Source organism: Trachurus japonicus, chromosome 21, assembly GCF_045865225.1.
Source record: "Trachurus japonicus isolate A0001 chromosome 21, Traja_1.0".
NCBI classification, from domain to species: Eukaryota; Metazoa; Chordata; class Actinopteri; order Carangiformes; family Carangidae; genus Trachurus; species Trachurus japonicus.
In genome coordinates, this window is record NC_140927.1 from 35,421,851 (window position 1) to 35,441,745 (window position 19,895).

The window sequence follows — 19,895 nt, forward strand, 5'->3', positions numbered from 1 at the left end:
TGCCTGGTGCCGGTTCCCAAAGTGGCGAGGCCAGCAGGAATCAGTGACTACAGACCAGTAGCCCTGACTTCTCATATTATGAAGACTCTGGAGAGACTACTACTTCGCCACCTTCGACCTCAAGTACAGCATTCTGTGGACCCCTTGCAGTTTGCATACCGGGAGAACATTGGGGTGGACGATGCAATCATCTACATGTTGCATCGGATTTACTCTTACCTGGATGAACCTGGGCGATATGTGAGACTGCTGTTTCTAGACTTTTCCAGTGCCTTTGACACAATTCAACCTAGTATTCTGAGAGGAAAGCTGGAGAAGATGGATGTAGATCCAACCATCATCTTGTGGGTCTATAACTATCTTACAGAGCGGCCACAGTATGTGAGGCTGGGGAATTGCATGTCAGACACAGTGGTGAGCAGTGTAGGAGTACCACAAGGTACCGTGCTCTCACCTTACCTCTTCACACTTTTCACTGCAGATTTCACATCCACATCTGAATCTTGCCATGTTCAGAAGTACTCTGACGACACGGCCATAGTGGCATGTGTGAAGAAGGGACAGGAAGATGAATACAGGGACCTGGTGGGGGCGTTCACAGTCTGGTGCAACAAGAACAACTTGTTGCTTAATACATCAAAGACCAAAGAAATGATTATTGACTTTGGCAGGTCCAAAAGATCCTTACGGCCTGTGACTGTGGATGGGGTGGACATTGAGAGGGTTCAGTCATACAAGTACCTTGGAGTACACCTTGATGACAGGCTGGACTGGTCCGTACACACAAATGATGTGTACAAAAAGACACAAAGCAGGCTCTTCTTTTTAAGAAGACTCAGGTCTTTTGATGTATGTAATGTAATGCTGCGTATGTTTTATCAGTCTGTCATTGCAAGTGTTACATTCTTTGCTATTGTCTGCTGGGGTAACAACATCAAGGTCAGGGACAGGAACAGACTAGACAGGCTCATCAAAAAATGTAGCTCTGTGATGGGGGAGGGAGCGGAGCTGGTAGAGGCTGTGGTTAAGTGGAGGATGGGGTGTAAGTTGAAGACCATCCTGGGTGACCCCCAACACCCTCTACACAAAACCCTCTCAGGTCAGAGGAGCAGCCGAAGCAAAAGGCTCATCTCCCTGACCTGCAGAACAGAAAGATTTAAGAGATCATTTGTTCCTGCTGCAATCGTTTTATATAACACTTGTTAAAATGTATTTTTGTGTTCATCTTTTTTTTGTCATTGTTGTGTGAGCTACTGGACTAACGTGAATTTCCCTGCTAGGGATGAATAAAGTATTCTCTATTCTCTATTCTATTCTCTATACTGCAGCCTTTTTTCCTTCTTTTCTTTGAGTTACAACTTTTTCTTTTCTTTTTTTTAGTGTGTGTGCGTACGTGACGTGTTTGTGTGTGTGTGTGTGTGTGCGCGCGCGTGCGCGGATCAGTTCGACAGGTTTTTGTAGCCGAAACACGGCGCTTTAGATCCGATCCAGCTTCCTCTGGTCAGCAGGCAGCGGTCTCCCTTACGAAAGAAAAATATATTGCAATATATTAGAAAATATCATGTGATATATTAGGCAATATATTCCCATATATGGGATTTAATTTTTATATTTTCCAATATATTGCAATATATGCATGGATCATATATGTGTATATATTGAGAAATATATTGAAATAAAGACCAAAAAGGCACTATATTTTTAAATATTTTATATATTTATATATATATGCATGGATCATATATATGTGTATATATTGAAAAATATATTGAGATCAAGGCCAAAAAGGCACTATATTTTTTAAATGTTTATATTTTATACAACACACACACACACACACACACACACACACACATATATATAAAACATTTAAAAAATATAGTATATAGTATAGTATATGTGTATATTTATAACCCCCCCCCTGTAACAAGTTAAGTAATTTATCTAACATCACAATTAGTCCGAAGCTGAAGGTAAACATTCAATTAAAGTAAATATCCTGCATAGTTCTCCTCCTCTGTGTCCTCTGATCAGAGCGGTGACCCTAGCAACGGTGTGTTTTACTTAGCAATGGTCTGTGAACCGATTGCAGGTCAGGAATTATTTTTTTTATTAGATATAAAAATAAAAAATAAAATGTTACCACAATGAAACAAAATCCATTGGCTGTCTCATCGTGAGCATTTGAACATGATTGGTTGATCTGACTGACATAATGGCTCTTGGCCAATGACAGCTGTGCGCGCCTTTCCGGCGCCAAATTTGAAAATAACCGTTACTGCTGCTGTGAAACGGGAACCGCCGCGACGCACTTCAGTCGTTCAAGAATGACCAGTCATGTGGATTATTTTTACGATACGGATAAATGGACAAACAGTCGGCTGGAACCTGGTCCTAGCGAGAGCTTGAGTGAATTTAAATCCTGCAAAAAATACCAGGTAAGATATTTCTCTGTTATTATTGTGGCGTTGTTGGTGTCAGGGATTCAAACGAGGCAGGCTCTGGTGAGAGGGAGGGGGGCTGTGTAACGTTAACGGATGTGAAGTCCTGGACATGTCTCGACATGTCACCATGGAGGGTTTTTTATTTTATTCTCCTTGTTCTAACCAACGGTGAGGAGGATGTTTCAGCCGGTACATGGCTTCATTAACGTGTTACAGAGAAAAGGGTTAGAAAGAAAAGAGAGAAAAGCTAATCGCCATTAGCACATGAGCTATCCGGCTTTCAACCCCGTAGTAGCATTCTAGCGAGCGGCTAACTGGTAGCGTTAGCGGCTAACTGGTAGCATTAGCCACCGGTGTAGGCACCAAATGTGGAGGCTCCGGGCTGCCAAAACCGCCCTGACTAATCTGATGTTTGTTAAATCTACAAAACGAATTACCGAACAAACACCACCACTTCTGTGTGCACGCCTCTGCAACTAGTCATGGCTATCGTAGCCGTTAGCTTAGCTGCTGCTGACAGCTAACAGCAGCAGCTAAGCTAACACCAGGACGTCAGCTGTTAAAACCCTCCCGTTGTCGGACACAACATGAAACTACTCCAGTTAGCTCAGTCATGTTGTAACAAAGATATCTGCTGGAAAAAATATTTTTTTCATGGGCTGTTTATTGAGTTATTTAAGACACTGTTTTGAACACTGTGTAAACATAAGTGAAAGTTCCTTTAGAACAGTGGTTCCCAAACGGGGGGGGGGGGCGGTAACCAGCTTCGGAATGTGTTTTATTTTGAAAATTAACCGGATTCTTCCGCTGTTTCTTTGTGCGACTTCCTGCCCGGCTTGACAGGCTCGCTCGCGGCCATAGCTCGCGGCTCGCGCGCCGCGCCGCTGCTGCTGTGAACCGGAGCGACGTGGCTCCGGTGTGACACAGTCGTTAACATCAAAGGGCTCCGCTTCTCGCTGCTTCGTGGCTACTCGCGGCGCGCGCGTGTGTGTGTGTGTGTGTGAGAACCACTGCTTTAGAAAACGCACTCTGCTGCAGAAGAAAACAACATGAACTCTGCTAGTAACAGAAACTACTGGAGATGAGACACTACACTGACTGTGGCCTCTTAGCATGGTTACTAATACTCACTCCTGTTAATAAAAGTAAAGTATCACTGATATTAGTGTATACTCGGTTGATTAAGATTAAGATTAAGATTATACTTTAATTATCAGATCACTTCTGAAATTTGTCTTGCGTCCCATGACGTCCACAGTTTCACATAAATAATACAAAATACAAAAAACATACATTTACAGAAAGCATAAATGTTACCCTCACATTTAAAGAAAAACACAAACTACCTCCTAACTCCTCACAACATAAATACATGATACATGATGAAGTATTAGTCATCCAGCTGAAAATGATATAGCCTGCAAATAAGCCATCATTAGTGAATCCAGTTTATACACACAGGTGTAATAAGTTCAATTCACCCTTCATAGGTTGGACAAAATAATAGAAACTTTAAAGTCAAAGATATGTGGCAGTAATTTTCATTAGGATATTAGTTCTAAATATAGTGTTATTTGAGTAATAATAATCAGGATCAGCCGCAAAATAAAATAAAAAAAAATCATTCTATCCTTAATACTGTGACACAGCTAAAGATATTTTTGTCCTTGATTAATTAATGTTTTACTCTGTTTCTAATTGACTGAATACTCTTTGTTATGTCAATCTGTATTTTACACAGCCAAGGACCCACAGCAGTGCTCTACCCATGAGATCATCGTGCTGGAGAACCCGAAGTGACAATAGAGCAAAAGATGATGGGGTACAGACTTCAACATGCAAACAGGTAGGCAAACAGACCAAGAATTATGGCAAATGCATTTTGCTTCTTAAATTTTTTCATTAAACCTAGTTCAGATTAATTTCAGTTCAAGTTTTTAAAGTGATAGTTCACCCAAAATTGAAATTGCACTCATTATCTACTCACCCTCATGTCGACTAAGGGCTGGGAGGAGTTTCAGAGTCCTCAGTGGCTTCTCTCTCACAGGGGGTCTCGTCGTAGCAGTGCATGTCCATATAACGGTTGCAAATGGATACCAACTGTCTTCATAACAAAAAGACACACCAAAAAACATCCAAATACCTCCATGCTGCTCGTATGTAATGTTCGTCTTGTATTGAAGCCCCGAAATGCGAAATTGTCCCAAAAACAATGAAATAAGTCAATTTTTCGAGCTTCTCGAAGCTCTTCTTCCCGGTTCGTCATATTTGGACGAACCAGGGTCTGTCCTCTTCCCAGTTCGTCCAAATATGACGAACCGGGAAGAGGAGCTTTGAGAAGCTTCCGCTACAAAACAAGCTTGAAAAATTGACTTATTCAATTTTTTCCGGGACAATTTCGCATTTCGGGGCTTCAATACAAGACGGACATTACATACGAGCAGCATGGAGGTATTTGGATGTTTTTTGGTGTGTCTTTTTGTTACCAAGACAGTTGGTATCCATTTGCAACCGTTATATGGACATGCACTGCTACGCCGAGACCCCCTGTAACTCAGAGAAGCCACGGAGGACTCTGAAACTTCTCCCAGCCCTTAGTCCTTCTCCCAGCCCTTAGTCCACATGAGGGGGAGGAGATAATGAGTGAAATTTCAATCTTGGGTGAACTATCGCTTTAAATGTATAGCACCATCCCATACAGAAGTAATTGAAATTTCAACAGGACTGATGCTGGCTAGCCTCGCATCACCAGGCTCTTCAGACAAGCGAAGAGCCTGGTGTCAGTTACCTCCCAATTAGTCTGCATTCTGGTTCCTGTCTGTAGCTGATACCGAAATCACCAAATTCACCAAAATAAAAGTATTCACCAACATAAAACTTATAAAATAACAGGGTACCCGCGGGGTCTTAAAAACTTGAAAAAGTCTTAAATTTGATAACTATAAATTAAGGCCTTGAAAAGGTCTTAAATTTAGTTTACAAGTCTTAAATTTCATTCTCAAAGGTCTAGGGGTGTAACGGTACATGTATTTGTATTGAACCGATTCGGTACGGGGCGTTCGGTTCAGCACAGCGCTGTGAACGAGTGAGTTTCGGTACAGAAGTTGTGTGTTTACAGTCCGCCTGCAGCTACACGTGCAGCCCGTTTACGTCGTGGCTATCGCTAATGCTACTGCTAATGCTACCGCTAGCGAGAAAACAGAGGCTTGAAGACCCTCCTGCTTTTGGGAGGAATGGAGGTGGAGGTGGAGGTGGGGGGGCTGTGGCTCCTATCTCCTCTCTGTCTGTCTGCCTGTCCGTCTGTCTGTCTGTCTGTCTCTCTCTCTGTGTCTGTGTTGCGCACAAGCTCCAGTACATGTGGATCTGCTGCAGATGCGCCCAGAGCAGGCGCACGTCGCTGCTGTGTTGACACTACGCACTGTGCCTCGTGATGACCCGCGTTATTCATTCATTTATTTATTTATTTGCGGCCGAACGGTTGCATCGTCAGGCAGCCATTGTGGCATTTGCCCACATTGCCCTATGGTCAGTCCGTCACTGGCTCGAACTGTTAGTGCTGCACTTTACATGTAAGAAAAAAAAAAAAAATCATTGTAAGGCTGTATGTTTTGTTATTTTGAGAATAATTTATTGAACTTATTAGGCAGCACTTTACAACAGTAGCCTTTTATATTTTTTTCATATTTTGTATAATGGCTTGGTTTAGTTTAATAAGTTTATTTGTATCAGGGACAGAATGTACCTACAACATAGCATTAGTAGGTGAGTAAAATAATTACATTTGACTAAAACATGTAAATTTGGTTTAGAAAAATTCCTAATAAACAACAAGCAAATTTATGTTTTGCATTTTGTTCTCTTACCGAAAATGAACCGAACCAAGACCTCAAAACCGAGGTGCGTACCGAACCGTGATTTATGTGTATCGTTACACCCTACAAAGGTCTTATTTTTTATCTATCTGCATGATACATCGCAACAACATAACTGTATCTACTTGCAAAAAATCATGGAATGCTGCGTTGGCAAACGTAAAATGACTGTTGCGAGGTTGGTCTTAAATTTCATTAGATGTGGTCTTAAAAAGGTCTTAAAAAGTCTTAAATTTGAGTTGCAAAATTCTGGGGGTACCCTGAATAAACATTAACTTGTAATACAATAAAAGCAAAATGTCAATTTAATGGCTCGGGGACTTTCTTGTAAATTATATTCCTTAAATTAAAGAGTTTTACCGCATTTTATTAGCTTGGTGCTTTTATTTTGAAGGAAAGGTCTGTCTCTCTCGCCCTGGATCCGTTTCCTACCAAAACAGCGGGTCAACGGCCCCAGACTAGATGCTGGCTGACTGAGTGATAGAGTTGAGGGAAATCATTGACTATACAGCTGAATACCGACTGAATACTAACATTAAACTAGTGGTCTATTATCTTGTTTTTACTGGTGTGGAGTCTGGACTCCAGTAGGGATAGGCATTTCAAGCGAAAGTATTTGATAATCGCGGAGTACTAATCGATTGACTCTTTGACACCCCCCTCCAAACCCCCTGTGAATGATCTGATGTTTGATGTTAGGTTGAACATTAGAATGAAGCAAAGGACGTCAGAGCATTTCATACAGATAATTTAAATAATATTTAAAAAATCTCTTTTTTTTTCTCTCTTTTTCCCTAGATGCACCAAGGAGCCAGCTGATTACTACCAATTGGAGGGTGGACATCTCTTCATCTGCTACATACATACATCTGCTTTATCTGCTACATCAATTTTCTTTTGGCTATTTATTTCTTTTCCACAGTTCCAAAAGTATATGTATTGTCTGTTCAATGGCATTCTTTAAAAATGTTGCACTGTTCAGAAATGTAGAGTCAGTCACATTTCCTTTGTCTGACCATATGCCAGGCCTGTTGGCAGGGTTCTTACGGATCCTTAAAAAGTCTTAAAAGGCATTGAATTCATTAATCTAAAAACAAGGCCTTAATTGGCATTAAAATGTCTTAAATCAATTTTTCAAAAGTCTTAAAAATGTTAACACTTGGTAAGTGGTATTTTATGGTGGCCGTCAACGCTAAATTTCTCACAGCCACCAGATTCCGAGTCAGTGGTGGTTTTTTTTTTTTTTTTTTTCGGACTTTTTATGCATTTATTTTGAAAGGACAGCTGGAAAGAGACACAATCCAATGTTCATGTAGCAGTCACTTTACCTTGGATCACATAGGAAAGTGGGTAAGATTGTCCCTAACCCTATGTAATTGATGTGAGGTGTTTCTTTTTTTTCTGCATTTGTGTTTATTATGAAGTTGGTCTTAAATTTAATTTCAAGTGGTTTTAAAAAAAGTCTTAAATTTAACTTGGCTTAAGCTGTAGGAACCCTGGTTGGGGTTTTAATAGGCCTGTATAGCTCCCTACCTCAAACTGGGTTCAGTATCTGTGCCTGATTAAAAGAAAATAAAGGTTGCTTTTGATAAATTACCCAGTCTGTGTTAATATGTGGTATAAAGGTTTGTGCACATATTGCAGTTTGCATATTTAAGTATTCATCCACAATATATTGAACACATATGTCATGTTTTTGTTTCCATATAATTTTCCATATATTAAATATATTCCACAATATATTGAACACATAGCCATACATATATTTCATGTATAATTTTACATATATTTAAAATATATTCTACCATATATTGAACATACATGTGACACTATATCTTTTCATATATTATCAATACATTTTATCATATAAATCTGAATACATTATGGTGGATATTTATAAATATAAAATTGCATATATTTTGGGATATATAAACCCATATATTATATATTCAGGTTTAATATATTTCAATATATTGAAAGGGGCAGTTTTTTGTATATTTTGCAATATATTGCAATATATTACAATATATTACATCAATATATAATATGTTGTATAATATATGTGTCATCAATATATTTTTCCATATATTGCAATATATAATATATTGTATAATATATGTGTCATCAATATATTTTTCCATATATTTACAATATATAATATATTGGAAAATGTAATGGAAGAATAATATATTACAATATATTACAATATATTGCAAGTAATATATTGGTAAATATATTTTTCTTTCGTAAGGGCTCACTCACGCTCTTTGTCTCACACACACATCTACACACACACACAGCAGCTCTGGCTGACGCCCCCTGAACTCACAGCCACAGACAGTACGCTGACGCTCACAACAGACAGACACCATCTTTAGCTCTCCTCGTCACGTTCGCCGGCGCCGTCCGTTCCTCATCCACACTAGATCGGGGATTTTCAAGCTGCTATCTGAGTGATTTCTCGCAAAATCTGGCGACTTTCCAAACGCTCTTGACGACTAACGACGAGCGATCAACGGGGTTGTTGTTACTGACGTTTGTGCTTTGTATCACCGAGCTGCACGGGGCTTCGACGAGCTGCCGAGCCGCCATGAGCCCCGCCGCCGCCCCCTAAGCTCTCACCGGCGGCCAGAGTGTCACGGAGCGGCGCCGCTGCAGTCAGACACCCGCACCGCTCCGTGAGGGGGGAAAAACACGCTATATTTTTTATATCTCTCCATCCAAATGTGTTTTTCTGCACTTTATTTTGATGATACAAGTCTGATCTTCACAGAGGAGTAGGGCAAGACATTCAATATGGCGTTGCCATTAAAAAAACGCTAAGACGAGTTATCTCGTCTTTGGCAGACTACGCTTGGATTCGCTAAGACGAGATAACTTGTCTTTGGCAGTGAAAGAGTTAAGAGTGATGAGAAAAGCACCAAAGCGACTGAGAAAAACTGTAAAGACAAGAAGATGCTAAATATTTGCTGGTGAATATTTAGCATGAAAATAATTCAAACCAGCTGTGATGTGAATATGCAATAGACGCAACAATTCAACAATTCTAAATGAAAGTTTGGCTTCACATCAGGTGGTTCTTTGCCTCAAGTATTCAACAGCGGTTTGTTTACGTTAGCAAAATCTGCTGTGCCACTGTCTTGTCTATAACTCTGTCCTATGGAAGTCCAGATTTCCTCTCCCTGGACACCTCCTCCAAGGCGTTTGCAGGCCAGCCCTGGTGGGGCATGCCTGGAATACCTTCCAAGGGAGATGTCCAGGAGGCATCCAATACAGATGCCCGAGCCACCTCAGTTGGCTCCTTTCGATGTGGAGGAACATCGGCTTTACTCCGAGCTCCTCCCGGGTGACAGAGCTCCTCACCAGGGTGGTGCCCCACCACCCTGCGGAGGAAACTCATTTTGGCCGTTTGTATCTGAGATCTAGTTCTGTCGGTCATGACCCAAAGTTCATGACCATAGGTGAGGGTAGGAACGTAGACAGACTGGTAAATCGAGAGCATCACCTTTTGGCTCAGCTCCTTCTTCACCACGACAGACCGGTATATTGACCGTATTACCGCGGGCACCGCACCGATTCGCCTGTCATTCTCACACTCTATCCTTCCTTCACACATGAACAAGACCCCAAGATACTTAAACTCCTCCATTTGAGGCAGGAGTTCTCCTCCAAACTTGACGGGGCAAGCCACCTCCAAACTGGCCTGCCACTTGGACACACTAACAAGTGTGATCCCCCGATAGTTGGAACATATCCTCCAGTCCCCCTTTTTTATTTAAGTATATTTTTTGGCTTTTCATGCCTTTATTGATAGTACAGTTTGAGAAGTGGGGAGGCAGAGAGAGGGGGAATGACACGCAGGAAAGGGCTGCCCGATGCAGGATTCGAACCAGGGCCGCCTGCAGCGAGGACTGTAGCCTCTAAACATGGGGCGCCCACTCAACCTACTGCGCCACTTGGCGCCCTATCCTCCAGTCCCTCTTTATGAAAAAAGGGACCACCACCTCTGCCTCCACTGTAAATCGTGTTGGCAGAGAACTGCTTGCATGATCCAGTCTTCCATCCATTACTCCCATTAAACTGGCCTGCTCTCCCTGCCGTTCCTACCCACCAGAAGCTGCCTTCATCAGCTCTTGTTAACCATTCCCATGTCTTCCTACATTCTGTTTTGTAAACTGTTTTCTTGTCTGTATAAAACATCTATTGCACGTCTGCCTATTCTGGGTGAGGGATCCCTCCTCTGCTTCTCCAATTTTTTTCCCTGTTAAAGGGGTTTTTTTGGGATTCAATGTGAGGGTCTAAAGACAGGGGATGTTGTTATGATGCTGTGTAAAACCCTTTGAGACAAACTTTATCGGGCTATATGTGGCAAGGTGAAGAGGGCCCGGGCGGGGATTGAACCCACACCTCCCGGGTAAGAGTCATGCGCGCTTGCCAGTCACCCAAAGGGACATCCCCTTGGCCAAGTAGCCAGGGCACATGATCAATTGGAGGCATAGTGACAGGACCACCACTGTCACATATATAAATAAAATTGCCTTGCCCCTTCTGAGGCCTGACGCCAGACAGTTTGTCAGAAGTTCTTCGAAGCCTTCCTCCATGGCCTCCCCCGAACGTCTTCCAGACCTGAATCTTTGCTTCCGCAACCACCTGAGCTGCAGTACGATTGGCCTGCCGGTGTCCATCAGCTGCCTTAGGAGTCCCACTGGCCAACCAGACTCAATAGGACTCCTTCTTCGGCTCGACGGCATCCCTTACTTCTGGTGTCCACCACCGGGTTCGGGGGTTGCTGCCATGGCAGGCACCTGAGACCTTACTGCTATAGTGGAGAACATGGGCCACTCGGACTCAGTGTCCCCAGTCTCCCTTGGGATCTGGTTGAAGCTCTCCTTGAGGTGGGAGTTGAAGACCTCGCTGACAGAGGGTTCTGCCAGACATTCCTAACAGACCCTCACAATACTTTCCCAGGCTCGGTGTGTTCCTACCAAGGGGGGAGTTGTGGGGGAATACCACTTCCGCGTTCAAAAACCTGCAGTTCCTCGGCTGCCGCTGGGGGCTGGGACCAGAAGTGAGCAATTCTCCATTGACCCCCATGTTAAAATAGCCAAAGACATATTTCCAGCCTGGTACATGTTTTGTTTTTCGTCTCTACCAATAGTTTCCACCTCCATGGACACTGCTCATGGTGAGCAGCAGAGGATGGAGGGTTGCTCAAGTGTGCAGGCAGCAGTGACTCAGGCAGTAGAGTGGGTCGTCCAATAACCAGAGGGTTGGCGATTCGAATCCCACTCTCTCCCAGTCTCTGTTGTAGTGTCCTTGGGCAAGACACCTTACCCACCTTGCCTTGTGTGAATGCGTATGAATGATCTTGGTGGTGGTTGGAGGGGCTACAGATGTAGTTCATGTATGTGGTATGAATGAATAATGGTTACTGTACGTGCTTTGGGTATCGGATAACAATAGAAAAGTGCTATATAAATGTAATCCATATGTGCTTATGTTGCTGAGGTTTTTTCCCCGGTTTTTTGTATGGATGTATGTATGGATGGATGGATGGTGTCCTGGTGCCACGTGCACTGAAGGACACCCTTATGCTCGAACATGGTGTTTGTTATAGACAACCTGTGACCAACACAGAAGTCCAGCAACAAAACACCACTCGGGTTCAGATGGGGGGACAAACTAGATGTAACAGACGCGAAAGTAGGTCGATTTCAGCCACTAAAAGTGTGGAGGACTGAGGACGGGGCCTCTTTCATTTCTTTGACTGACAGCTGGGTGATGGTATGCTTTTCACAGATTGGTATGAGTCCAAACTTCTACCTTTTATACTGTATGCAGCTTTAAAACAGAAGTAAGCGATCCGGTCGTTTTGGCTAATGCTGCGTTCGAGGCCGGCTTTTGAAACCGTAAATTACAGCTTCAAGTCACAACTTACGACTCTGTAGCGTTCCAGACAACCCACTCGTGTTTTTCCGACCTGTTTTACCGGTGAAAGTCACTATAACGGCCACTCGTAACTTCCGACCCGTGAACTCGTACCAGATCGAACTGGTACGACTTCACAGGTCGGAAAAACACGAGTTACGAGTTGCCTTGAACGCACCATAACAGTCCTCGTCCCTACGTCACCACGTTCACGGCGTCCCTTGGCTGCACACACAGCCCTGCATGCCGTTCTCTCTCCTCATTGGATAAAAATAATACATGAGAGGATCAAACTTTGGACGAATGAAAAGTTTGATTCACAGAGTGAAGGAGGAGGGAGAGGAGATAAAGGAGCAGTCAGACAGAGCTGTGGTCACTCAGCTCCTCTCATGATGGAAGAGGCTGAGCTCTGCTTCCCACAGCTCCTCAACACCTCCTGCAGGAGGCCACCACCTCCTCACTCTGAGGCTCTGCTGGTTTACGTCCTGCTCTTCTTCATCTCTGTGCTCACTGCTGCTCTCAACCTGCTGCTCATCATCTCCATCTCCCACTTCAGGTGCCCACTCTGTGCTCACTCACTGTTGAACCATGTTGTCTAAATCCACAGCTTGAGTTGTTTAGTTTCTGACATTATTGTTGAAAATGTTCAAATGTCACTGGTTTGTTCCCACAGAGAGCGAGAGAACAAATCGTTTAACTTATCAACTGTCTCCCTGTTTGTACAGCTTCTGTTCTGTAACTTTAGGGTCTGTCACAGTGTGGGAACAGTTCACAGTTTTCTTCTTTGCATTCATGCTCCCATGTTGTCTGAAGATCTTCCGATCTGTGATGTGTGATGAACCTGATCCAGTGTCCTTTTACTCTTTTTACCCATGTGTTTAGTTTATTCTAAGCTGCTGGTTTTGTTATGACCTTGTTGCCGTTTTGTGTTTTTAGGCAGCTTCACTCCCCCACCAACTTCATCCTCCTCTCTCTGGCGGTCTCAGACTTCTTCGTGGGCCTCCTGGTGATCCCGGTTGAAATCCTCATGACGGGGACCTGCTGGGTCCTGGGAGACCTCATGTGTGCTCTGTACTTTCTCCTGCCTTACACCCTCATCTCTGCCTCTGTGGGGAGCATGGTGCTGATATCGGTGGACCGCTACGTGGCGATCTGTGACCCCCTGCGTTACCCCACCAGGGTCACTGTGAGGGTGGTGACTGCTGCTGTGTGTCTGTGCTGGCTCTGCTCTGTTGTCTACAGCGTTGCCATCATGTTTGATCACCTTAAACAACCGGGCAGGTATAATCCCTGTCAGGGAGAGTGTGTGGTGAGCGTGGCAGGAGACGTGGACCTTGCTGTGGCCTTCGTCATCCCCATCGCCATCATCACAGTTCTGTATGTCAGAGTGTTTGCAGTGGCGGTGTCTCAGGCTCGAGCCGTACGCATCGTCACCTCGATGACGGTGACGGTGAGGAGGTCTGAGCTGAAGGCGGCCCGGACTCTGGGGGTTCTGGTAGCTGTGTTTCTGATCTGTTACTCTCCGTACTACTGTCTGTCCATGTCAGGTGGAAACATCCTGGTTGGTTCTTCCACCGAGGCCTTCATAAGCTTTGTGATGTATTTTAACTCCTGTCTGAACCCGCTCCTCTACGCCCTGTTCTACCCCTGGTTCAGAAAAGCTGTGAGACTCATTGTAACTCTTCAGATCCTGCAGCCTGGATCCTGTGATGCCAACGTCCTGTAGAGACTCTGAGACCCTCTCTTTGCTCTTAAACCTAATGTTACATGATGTGTTCAGGTGCAGGTGGAAGGCCTCTGGATTGTGTTCATGTGAGAACAGAGCAGCACAGATAGTAGATTTTACTTTGTACTTCGATCTAGTTGTCTTATTAACCCAGTGCTGCAGTTTTAAATCCAGGACTTTAATGGTACATTCATTGTAACAATATTTTAAGGGTAATTTTATTGATCTGATATTTTAAGGGTATTCTTATTGATCCGGTACCGTCAATGTGCTCTGATTGATGCTCAAGTTTAATGTTAATCCTCTTGATCTGGCACTGTGACTGTTCTCCTATTGATTATTTTGCTACTCTTATATATCTGTTGCAGTTGTTGTAATTGTACTATTCTTAATCTGAACCGTATCGATCTGGTTCTGTTACATTGCTTTTATAGATCTGGTTCTGTAACTATGGTCTCAGTTATGCTCGGGTTTAATGGTACTCCTCTTGATCCGGACTCTTATTAATCCGGTAAAGTAACGGCACTTTTATCAAACTGATACTGTAATTGTTCTATTATTGATCAGGCACTTTAACTGTACTCCTTTTTAAGTTTATTTTATTGTCATTGCATAGACATATACAACAAAATTTCATTTGACAGTCTCTCCCCTACAGCAGCAAAGAACATTCAAAGGTGTCAAAAAATAATTGAATATCAACGTATTAAAACATGAACTATGTAATATACAGTAAAAGTAATATTAACCACATCAAGTCACTATTATTACTACTATTATAACTATTATTTATCTGTTATATAACTGCTCTCCTATTTATCCAGAACTTTAATGGTACTCTTATATATCTGGTATGGTAATTGTACTATTCTTAATCTGAAACTTCTACATCCAGCTGGTACTATGCTATTATAGAGCCAGTTCTGTAACTGTGTACTTATTGATGCTCAAGTTCAATGTTACTCCTCTTGATTTGGTACTGTGACTGGACTCTTATTAATCCAGTAAAGTAACAGTACTTTTATTAATCTGGTACTGAAACTGCTTTGTTATTGATCAGGCACTTTAACAGAACACTCGATCTGTTATTGTAACCGTACTCTTATTGATCTGTAACTTTAAAGGTCCTCCTATTGTACTCTAATCTATCAGGTTCTCTAATTATTCTAGTGCTTTAACAGTACTTATCTATCTGGTACTTTCAGAGTATTGTCATGACCCTGTTGTGTTCCTTGTCTTGTCTGTTTAGTTTAGTTCCTGTTTTATTTTGAAGTCCTTGTCCTGTCTTCCTGTGTGCTCCCTGCCCTTGATTACCTAATGTGTCTCAGTCTGATTGCACCACCTGTGTCTCATTCCCTCATGTATTTAACCTCAGTGTCTCCCTTTGTCCTTGTTGGTTCATTGTCCTTTGTCCTCCTGGCTCCATGTTCCTCGTGTTCCTGTGTTTCTCTGTACTTGTAAGTTACTAATAAATCCCTTTTTGTCACCGAACCTCGGTCTGCGTTTGGGTCCTGCTCTCCCCCAACCTGACAGAATGAACCGACCAAAAAAGGACCCAGCGAAGAGGACAACCCTTTCCGGGGCACTTGGCTGGCACTTGGGGGGGGGTGGGGGCCCGCTCAGTCCAAAAGGCCTACAGAGCGGGGCTAGCCGCCTCCAGGCCAGTCGGGGCCTCCCAGCTGGCTAGAGGAAAGCTAGCAGGCAAACCTCCTGTTCTGGTGGGCAGGGCCGTTGCTAGGAATTCTGGGCCCCCTGAAAGAAGACTAAAGTGGGCCCCCTACCCCCCTGACTATTCCACTTTTTTTTCTTAGACTACGTACGTATTATCATTTTTTATTTAGCCTATACTTTGTCAATGGATATTCTCATTCATCCAGGTCATCGTTCTTTTCTGGGCGAATTGAATCGTAGGCAACTGGACTTGTATTTGTCTGGGAAGACGTTTCGCCTCTTATCCAATGGGCTTCATCAGTTCATACGCAACTCAACGCAAAAAAAACAAAATTAGCCTACTTTGTTTTGATGCTAATGCAGCATTACTATGAGTATTATTCAGGGTCTTATGCAGAACTAGAGAATGCATTTCCTGAAGGAAATACGGGTGAATGCTGAAAGCTGCTGAATGCTGAAAGCAGAATAATTCAGTCATACAAAGATTAGACTACTGGGGTTTTTTGGGCCCTACTGGGCGCTGGGCCCCTAGAATTATCATCACCTTTCTCCCCTATACAACGGCCGCAGCCTTCAAGTTCCCCTCCGCATTCAATTCTCCCTCCGGCTGGGCCGCAGCCTTCATGTCCCCCTCCGGCCGGGCCTCAGCCTTCATGTCCCCCTCCGGCCGGGCCTCAGCCTTCATGTCCCCCTCCGGCCGGGCCGCAGCCTTCATGTCCCCCTCCGGCCGGGCAGCAGCCTTCATGTCCCCCTCCGGCCGGGCAGCAGCCTTCATGTCCCCCTCCGGCCGGGCCGCAGCCTTCATGTCCCCCTCCGGCCGGGCAGCAGCCTTCATGTCCCCCTCCGGCTGGGCCGCAGCCTTCATGTCCCCCTCCGGCCGGGCCGCAGCCTTCATGTCCCCCTCCGGTTGGGCAGCAGCCTTCATGTCCCCCTCCGGCTGGTCAGCAGCCTTCATGTCCCCCTCCGGTTGGGCAGCAGCCTTCATGTCCCCCTCCGACTGGGCCGCAGCCTTCATGTCCCCCTCCGGCTGGGCCGCAGCCTTCATGTCCCCCTCCGGCTGGGCCGCAGCCTTCATGTCCCCCTCTGGCTGGGCAGCAGCCTTCATGTCTCCCTCCGGCTGGGCCGCAGCCTTCATGTCCCCCTCCGGCTGGGCCGCAGCCTTCATGTCCCCCTCCGGCCGGGCCGCAGCCTTCATGTCCCCCTCTGGTTGGGCAGCAGCCTTCATGTCCCCCTCTGGCTGGGCAGCAGCCTTCATGTCCCCCTCCGGCTGGGCCGCAGCCTTCATGTCCCCCTCTGGCTGGGCAGCAGCCTTCATGTCCCCCTCCGGCTGGGCAGCAGCCTTCATGTCCCCCTCTGGCTGGGCAGCAGCCTTCATGTCCCCTACCTGCAGTTAGGCAGTCAGCGGTCTGGCCGACGCTTGCTCCACGTGCCTCGTTGGCAGTTCGGCTAACTCCAGCACTGCAGCATCCCTCGGTGCAGTCCTCAGAGCTGCAGCTTCCCCCAGCTCCCTCTTCAGAGCTGCAGCTTCCCCCAGCTCCCTCTTCAGAGCTGCAGCTTCCCCCGGCGTCCTCTTCAGAGCTACAGCTTTCCCCAGCTCCCTCTTTAGAGCTGCAGCTTCCCCTAGCTCCCTCTTCAGAGCTGCAGCTTCCCCTAGCTCCCTCTTCAGAGCTACAGCTTCCCCCAGCTCCCTCTTCAGAGCTGCAGTGTGCTCGGGCGCCACCTCCAGAGCTGCAGCGTCCTCCAGTGTCGGGGGTCCCGACTGACGCCACTCCTGTTCCCTGTGTCCAGCCGGCTGAGCGTCCGGCTCTTGTTTCCAGTGTTGAGCCCGCAGAGTGCCTGGCTCCTGTTTCCAGCATCCAACCGGAGATCTGTCCGGTTCCTGCTGCCAGTGGCCAGCTGGGAACCCAGCCCATATCCGGCTCCACGGGTCCTTCCTTAGATACCCCTGTTTTTAGGGCAAGATCTATCTGCTGTTGCAGCTTTTATGTGAGCGCCACAGGAATTTTAGAATTTTTATGGTTTTTATGTGAGATCTTTTAACGTGAGTTTTTATGTTGGTGTCTGTATGTTTATGTTTAACTGAGCCCAAACTGATGACAATTTTCTGTCCTTGTGACAGACAATAAAGTTTTTTAAATTGAATTTGAATTGAATTGAATCTCAATCCCGGGTCGTCAGTGGGCAGTTGGGGGGGGGTTATGTCATGACCCTGTTGTGTTCCTTGTCTTGTCCGTTTAGTTTAGTTCCTGTTTTATTTTGTCCTGTCTTCCTGTGTGCTGCCTGCCCTTGATTCCCGAATGTGTCTCACCTGTCTGATTGCACCACCTTTGTCTCGTTCCCTCATGTATTTAACCTCTGTGTCTCCCTTTGTCCTTGTCGGTTTATTGTCGTTTGTCCACGTGAATCCATGGTGTGTTTCCTGTGTTCCTGTTTCGTTCCAAACCAAGCCCCTGTTTCGTTCCACCTCTGCAAGTCTGCATTTGGGTCCTGCATTCCTCGAAACCCTGACAAGTATAGGCTACCCTCATCAACCTGGTCATAAAAGTTATGATTTGTATACTCTCGCTGTATCCTGACTTGTAAGAGTATTGTTTTGATATAATAGGATTTATTCATACAGCACTTTATATAGCACAGTTACAAAGTGTGACTGAAGGAGGCGTCTCTGTTTACCTCAGTGGTTGTGGTCGTTAGTGTGTAATTAACAGTTTGGTTTTCATGTCTTCATTTGGTTCTTGTTCACGTGCTGATATATTTACACAGTGTGTCAGAGAGAGAGAGAGAGTGTGTGTATAGAGAGCTGGTGTCTCTCGCTCACTCAGCTGTGTGATATTTTTACCTCAGTCAGCTGCGTTTCCTCTCAGTCCTCAGGGACGAGTCAACGAGTCAGAGCAGCAGAGAGCAACCAGGCTCAGGTACTGACTCTCTATGTCTCTATGTCTTTGTTTGTGTCTCTGTCTAAGTGTCTCTCTATGTCTTTGTCTCTGTCTTTATCTAAGTGTCTTTCTTTTTCTGTCTCTACTATTTACTGACAAGTGATGAATGTTCAGTTTTAACTGTGAAGAAGTTTGTACAGTATCCTTTGAACCCATTTATCATTTAAGTCTGTAAGCATCTAAGTGTTTATAATATGTTAACAGTTTGTTAATGTGTTAAAGAGGTAATAACACTAAATGTGTAGCCTAAATAATAAACAACTTGTAACTGGTAATAACATTAATAAAACTAGAAAATGTCCTCGCGGGAAATTTTGAATGGGCCACGGGGCTACTGCCGGTTGTGCCATCTCTGTCAACATGGGAATCAAACCCACGATCTTAAGGTCAAGACAGAGCTGATCAGACAGACACATGATCATCTTTCTATAAGCACTGATATGGAGGAGCTGTAACCGCATTAGGTTACCTGTGTGTGTGTGTGTGTGTGTGTGTGTGTGTCTTGTGTAATAGGGCCAGGACTCAATTAAAACAATTAATCTAATTAATTAGAGGCTTTGTAATTAATTAATTGCAATTAATTGCATTTTAATCGCATATAAATATGTGACCTGAGAACAGTGAGAAGCATTTTTTTCACATGGATTTTAGTATACCATTGAATGACTGAATAGCTTAAGCAACAAAACATTGTTTTTTTTTTCAAGGTGGTACTTAACCAAGACCAACATGCAAATTATCGATTAATTCATTAATCGATATTTGATACAGATTTAAATGGTCTTTCCTGCCAATACACTATGATGATTACTGTAGTATTTAACTAGGCTACATAAATCACAGTAGCATAAACTGATTTGTTGAACGGACCAGGTGATGGGCTGACTGGTCCTGTCTAACTTCTGTGTACTGGGTGCCATTGTGCAGGGTGTTAAGGCAGCCTTCCTCCACTGCAGTCCCTATGGTCCTGGACCCTCTGGCTGGTGGGGTGGGCTGCTTTCAGCTGGGGGGGACTCTATCAGCTGCTCCCACCAGAGGCATTTGACGCATTTGACACCAACAAGGTTTAACTTTAAAACCAGATTAAATCATGGTTTAAGTTTAAATTCTGTTGCACGTTAACTGTGTTTTAATCACATGAAGGTGTGTGTGTGTTTGTGTGTGTGTGTGTGTGTGTGTGTGTGTGTGTGTGTGTGTGTGTGACTGTAATCACATGAAGCTGGTTCTAGAGTCTCTGTGTGTGTGTGACTATTAGCTGCATCCTGTGTCAGTCTGATTTAGCTGTGTCTGTGTTTTTTTTTTTTTTAATTTTCTTTTT

At 44.4% G+C, this 19,895-nt stretch overlaps 1 protein-coding gene across 1 annotated transcript; it reads left to right on the forward strand.

The window, feature by feature from the left end:
- The first annotated feature begins 12,539 nt into the window (after positions 1–12,539).
- Positions 12,540–13,991, forward strand: LOC146965705 (trace amine-associated receptor 7e-like). Its single transcript, XM_085764894.1, has 2 exons — positions 12,540–12,800; positions 13,181–13,991. Exons 1-2 carry the CDS (start codon positions 12,634–12,636, stop codon positions 13,968–13,970), a joined length of 957 nt encoding a protein of 318 aa, XP_085621020.1. The 5' UTR covers positions 12,540–12,633; the 3' UTR covers positions 13,971–13,991.
- The last annotated feature ends 5,904 nt before the right edge of the window (positions 13,992–19,895 follow it).

Excerpts from the sequence above, each read along its gene's own strand:
- LOC146965705 (XM_085764894.1), top strand. The coding sequence starts at position 12,634 with ATGATGGAAGAGGCTGAGCTCTGCTTCCCACAGCTCCTCAACACCTCC. Across the intron at positions 12,801-13,180 it reads ATCTCCATCTCCCACTTCAG|GCAGCTTCACTCCCCCACCA; the intron begins GTGCCCACTCTG and ends TTGTGTTTTTAG.